The sequence below is a fragment of the Nestor notabilis genome, unplaced genomic scaffold (genome assembly GCF_000696875.1).
Source record: "Nestor notabilis isolate BGI_N333 unplaced genomic scaffold, ASM69687v1 scaffold26136, whole genome shotgun sequence".
Lineage (NCBI taxonomy): Eukaryota > Metazoa > Chordata > Aves > Psittaciformes > Psittacidae > Nestor > Nestor notabilis.
In genome coordinates, this window is record NW_009932910.1 from 114 (window position 1) to 5,987 (window position 5,874).

The 5,874-nt window shown below is 51.1% G+C and overlaps 1 protein-coding gene across 1 annotated transcript in view; it reads right to left on the bottom strand.

The window, feature by feature from the left end:
* Positions 1-202: 202 nt before the first annotated feature.
* Positions 203-5,874, bottom strand: part of MYO9A (myosin IXA) — a gene marked incomplete at its 5' end in the record, with an annotated part of 21,111 nt that continues 15,439 nt past the window's right edge. The window contains 5 exons of the mRNA XM_010016615.1: positions 203-684; positions 1,129-1,271; positions 1,473-1,675; positions 4,264-4,387; positions 5,380-5,511. Of these exons, the coding sequence (XP_010014917.1) occupies positions 203-684; positions 1,129-1,271; positions 1,473-1,675; positions 4,264-4,387; positions 5,380-5,511 (1,084 nt within the window). The remainder of the gene's footprint in view (positions 685-1,128; positions 1,272-1,472; positions 1,676-4,263; positions 4,388-5,379; positions 5,512-5,874) is intronic.

The following is a 5,874-nucleotide window of genomic DNA, read 5'->3' on the forward strand; positions in this document are numbered from 1 at the left end:
AGAGTGCAGGGGCCAGCCAGTGCCCCTCCATCCCCGCTCCAACCACCCCAGCAACCCTCAACCCCACATAACCATTAAGGCCACCGTTACAACCATTCCCCACCTCCCCGGCCTTTGAAATCAGGAATTCATCCTCCTGGTGTTAAGGAAGCCATCGGGAGCATGGACCAGGAGGATGCTCCAGCGCACAATGTGGAACCTCTCAGACCATGAACTCGTTGCTCCCCAGGAGGACAAGGGATTGGGCAGCAGCACAGTCAGCCTCGGGGTTTCTCTTGCGTGTCCCCCCTGTCCCCCCATCTGGGGGCTCTTTGGTTTTTGGGGGGGAAGTTTTCACGCTCTTCAGTTTCTGTTTGCCTTTCTCTGGGTTGAACGTCCCACGGGTGGTGAACTGAGGGCGCTCCTCGGGATAACGGAGAGGTCCCATGAAGCCCTCAGGGCTTGCCCGGCTTTCGGGAGCCTCGCCCGGACTCCCTGCTCGGTAGAAAGGCGATTTGGAGTACATCTGGAAGCGCTTCCGGGGAAGGTGGGGCAAGCAGGAGGTGGACGATTGGGATGAGGAGGAGGAGGAGAAGGACATGTCGGCTGGGGCCGCTGGGGCCAGCCGGGTCCTGGAGTGCCTTCGCAGCCGGCTCGGCCCCTCCGCCTTGGTGGGGCGCAGGGAGGTAAGTGCTATGCTTCTCTCTGGGGGAGGTGGGAAAGACCACCAGAGGATTAGCACCCTGAAACCAGACAGGATCTCGGCACCACTCCCTGGGGACACATGCTATGAAGCCAGGAGAATGTTCCCAGTATCCCACTGGGATCATCACCCAGGATGCTGATGCATAGTGCTGGAGGAGTGCTCACCTCCCCACCAAACCCTGGGTGCTACCACCCACGTCCCCATGTGTTTCAACCCTTAACCCCCCTCCTTACACCCATTTAAATTGCTGGCTTTAAATTTCCTCTGGGCAGGAAAGAAACAAATAAACCCCCCTCAAGCTTATAGAAAAACCTGAGCAACATGCTCTAGTTGAAGATGTCCTTGCTCATTGCAGGGGGGTTGAACTAGATGAGCTCTGAAGGTCTTTTCCAACCCAAACCAGACTATGATTCTATGATAAACCCAAGAACTCCTAGATTTACCCGAGCGATCCGAGATGGCTCCTTCGGAGTCAAAGTTCAGATTCTCAGAGCTGTCAGCAGTGCCGATGGAGGCTTCAGACTCAAGGGTCTCATCGTCAGAGGCGCGGGGCTCCAGCGTCAGCATCTCGAACGTCAGCTCCTCCCTGCCAAAACCAACCCATTGACCCAAGGGGACCAAAAAGGTAGTAAGGAGAAGAAAGGTATGCACGTACACCAAGAGATTCATGGAGGGATGAAGTCCTCCAGGTCATCCTGTGAGCAGCACATCAACCAAATGATGTCAAGCAACATTCATAGGTAACCTGCAGCTATGGGACATGGCTTAAACCCTGAGTCAGACTCACTTTTCCTTCTGCAGGCTCTCAATCTGCTCAGTCAGCACCTTCTCCTCCTGCTGCATGGCCACTTGCTGCTGCTCTGTCACCTCCATCTCCATGGCTTCCTCACTGTTTATGGTCTCCTCAGGGATATCTGTCACCGAGGGCAAGCGTACAGCAACAGGAGATGTCGGGCTAGGGTAGGCACCACGTCGCACACGTCCTTTGCCCTGAAGAGAGACAATGGTGTCACCATCACCAGCCAAGGTGATTTTGCCAACATCTCAGGTGCCAACCACACTGCTCTCCCAAGGAGGAAAGACAATGACCCTGGCCACCGGTCCTCAGTGCTTGCACCCATGACTCTCCAAAATCTCACCCCAGGCTGGGAGAGGTACCAGAAAGACCCAACACAGTGGAGGAGGTGAGGATGGAGGTGGTGAGCTTGATGCTGTGGACCAAGTGCAACTTGGGCTTCCAAGCAAGTGCAGCTGGCAGGAGGATGGTTTCTGCAAAGCTCCACAGCCCATGCGATGGGAAGCTTGACCTGCCAGGTCTGTGTTGGCTTTGGGTGGAAGTGTCACTATGGCTTTGATTTCAGTGCACCTGGCTCCCACTTCATCATCATATCACATCTTGCATCCTTTCCTCACCCATCCTTGGACGAGGGGCACCACGGACATTAAAAAACTTCTATCTTAACCATTATAACAACCAGACGTGTCTCATCTTCTACATTCAAGATCCTCAACTGATCAGGACTTGGGCAATGTCGACCAGCTGGAGATGTGCCCCTTGCTTAGTGCCCTCCTCCTGACAACCATCACCCAGGATAAGCCTGCATCTCCATGCAGCTGAAGAGCTCATTGCAACACAGCTTTTCTCCCCATAGAACTATCTAATCTCTGCAGCTGTGGCATCCCTGGCTCTTCCTCATAGCCCGCATGCCCAGAGCAGGTTTGCAGGGTAAAGGAGCTTCCTTTTTTTTTCCTCTAAAAGTGAGATTTGTTCCATTTTACCCCTTTCATCTTTTAATGTCACATCTCAGAGACTTTCCTGTGGCAGCAAAGCTTCTCCTGTGCCCTGGCATTCCTCTGACGACACCTTCTCACGTGGGCTCCTGAGCTGAGGCACAGCTACCTGAATCCTATTAGCCAAAACCCCTGAGATCCCAAAGATCCCACCGGCTTGTGAACTTAAACCCCTGCAAAATGATGTGCTAGCAAAACAGCATCAGGGAAGCAGAGCTTGAGTTTTGCCCTTCCCTGTCTCCTGACCCACATGGATGAGGAGAAGCATCATGGGCTGGATTTGGTAGGCAGTGAAACAGCTCCAGAAGCATCCCCAAAAACCTGCAAGCACTTTTCTCACTAGGAACTCAAAGACAAGCTGGGATGGAGCTGCGGAATAATGGGGTTGCTGGACCCCTTCCAATTCCAACCTGGGTCTTGTGCCCTTCTGTTCAAAGGGGTGGTGGTGCTGCTGCTCCAAGAAGGTGGAAAAGACCTTCAGATGCCTCGTGGTCACAGAGGCATCTGAGCCAAGGGTTTATTCACCATCTCAAGATACAGCACTACTGCGAAAGCAACATGATGCTGAAACATATCCTGAGCGAGCAGAAATTGGGGTGGGAAGGGATGAGTCAAGCAAAGCAAAAAAGAGGAAAGCACAGGATGGGAAAAGAAAATATAAGAGGAAAAGAAAAGTAGGAATTGGAGAAGGGGCACAAAGCAGTTTTTCAAGGAGCTGCTTGTGGCGATGGCCGAGTGGTGGCCATCCCAAACTCCTGCTGCCTGGGGGACCTGCTGGAGAAACAGTCACCCTGAGAGCAGCTCCCACTCGGGGACCAGATGGGCAACGTCATGGACAATGGCCAGTGGGATTTGGCTGGAATGAGTGGCGGTGAAACACAACGGAGGGACGCGGCGGCTGGCGCGGGGTGCGCTGCAGTTAATACATACCGGGATTGAGCTGCGGGTTATGCTCATAAATCTAACTGCAATTAGTACAGGTTTCTGGATTAGAGAGGAGATGAAAAGGAAAGCAGAAGGTTAGAGTGCACATGCCATTGCCCCACCAAAAAAACCCATTTCTGTTCATTTTCATGGGTTTTTTTCCAAGTAGGATGAGCAGGGCAGCTCTGCAGCACCAGCCCCACAACCTTGGGCAGCCCCTGCTTGGATTTCTGCCCAAGAAAGCAGAAGCAACATGTTCCCAAGGACCTAAGCGGGCAGATCCAAGCAGAAGTGTCACCTGACTCCTCAGCCCAAGCCTGGGATAACCACGCTGTGCCAAGCCTGTCTCGCTCCCACAGCCCAACAAGCCAAGTGCAGCGTGCACCTGCAGCCCGCCGGCCCCCAAGGCAGCATGGAAGCTCAATGAGATGGGTTTGAGTCTCCCAAAAAGGTGGTGTGGGAACAGGGAGAGCCTTTGAGGAGCTCATTTTGGGTTCAGATAATGCAACTGAGTATGAAAAAGGATGGTCAAGGTCTCCCACGGGGCAGCATTGAGCTGGTCAGTGAAACACTTGACTCAACCCATGACCAAACAATTTCAAAACAAGATGGAAACACTGATCAGGATCATCTGAGATGGAGTGACCACATTTCCACAGACCATTCTCACTTTCTCGTGCTTTGGAATGACTCCCTACAAAGGCAAGGAGCCTCCATGGGGCTGAGGGTCCCTGTCCTGGGGAGGATGGTGTGGGAGGTTGCAAGGGGTTTGGGAGGCTGGGATAAGCAGGAGAAGATAAGGGAGGGTTGCTTCAGGGGCAAGGAGGGGATGGGAAGGGACAGAGATGGTTTTGGCATCTCACCATAGATCTGCGGATCAAGGAGAGGCGGCTCTTGGCTTTGTTCTCTGCAAACTCCAGGCTGTTGATGTCCTTGAGACGAGCCTTGTATTTGTTCATCTGCTCGATGACGATTAATTCTACACACCTAATGGGGAAAAAAAAAAAGCAAAAAGACAAGATGGGAGGAGGAAACAATTTGATCTGAGCTGTCTCTGTCTTGCCTGAAAATGTGCCCTGATGGAAAACACAGAGGGAGAAAGCTCCAGCTGGAAACCAAAGAGTAGTGCAAATTCCCCAAAAAAGAGTGATAAAGATCCCTCTCTTGGAAGAGATCAAGGAAATACAAACCTGAGGAAGGTTGTCTCCAACTCACTTACATGCAGTAATCCTGTAGCAAGCTTGTGTAGCAGAACTGTTCAATGCTGTCAGGAGTGTGTTTGGGGAAAAAATGTAGTCCTTTTCATGTAATAAAATTAGAGGATGTGCTATAGCTAAAATCCAAGAGAAAAGCTACAAGGAAATTCTCTGAAAGGATGAGTGCTACCAGCAGAGCCTCCAAACACATTCTGGTCTCCAACCATTTTAATACTTCCTGGCAGTAAACCAAACTCTTTCAGAAGACCAGCCCTTCGCTGGATGGTTTCCATCATTATCATTGTCTCCATTATCTATTTTTAAATCTAATACAAGCCAGACTGAATTTGGGCAGGTGCTTCACCTTTTCCTCTGTAAAACTTTTGCAATTATGTCAAATACCTTAAAGAAATCCAAGTCTGCAGTGTTAATATCGCTGCAGACCAAACTCACCTCATCAAATAACCCTCCTCCTCCCCCCTCCCCATTAAGTAACAATAAAGATCTGCTTGCCAGAAATGGGATTAATTCTAAAACCACATCAGCACAAGCTTCACCTATTCAGGTGGGAACACAAGTTGATCTGCTCTTGTGGATCCTCATCGCTTAAAAATTCCCCTTCAACAACCTCTTGGGGATTGAGAAAAAATGAAATATGTGTTCCTAATTTCCATGCTAAAGCTCCCTGTTCTTGAGCCATTTGACCGTACTGAAGGTTATCCAGATGTGAGCGGTGACATGGAAGTAGGTATGGAGCTGGATCATCCAGCACCACGTTCTTACGTGGTTGTTTTACTGATGTCCTGAACACTCTGCAGCGGGTCCGTCGTATCGGGGCAGCGAAGGATACAGGGAGCAAAGACGATGGCCAAGGCGTTAGCTGACATGCGATTGGTCTCTTCTTGGAGGGCAATCCTAGAAAAAATAGGGATTAAGCAAGAAGTCAGTGGTGAAGGCACCTCCCACTGCACCTCTTCCATGGACGACTAGAGTAGACAACATTTCTAAGGTGCAATTTCGCTCTGCTAGCAAGCACACTGCTCTGCCTGATGGAGAAAGCCAAACCTGAAGACATCTCAGGTGTTCTCAAGGCAGGTAAAACCCCAGTGTTTTCCACCCACAAACCCTGTTCCTGCAGTGGTGAGGGGCACCACGGACACTCAAGCACTATGAGCAACCAAAACACTGCAGAGGCTGTTCATCAGTACACGGGTCATTTGGAGAACAGCTCTGGGACCGCCTCCTGGGACGCCTCCTGGTGGACCTGAAAGCTCTTCT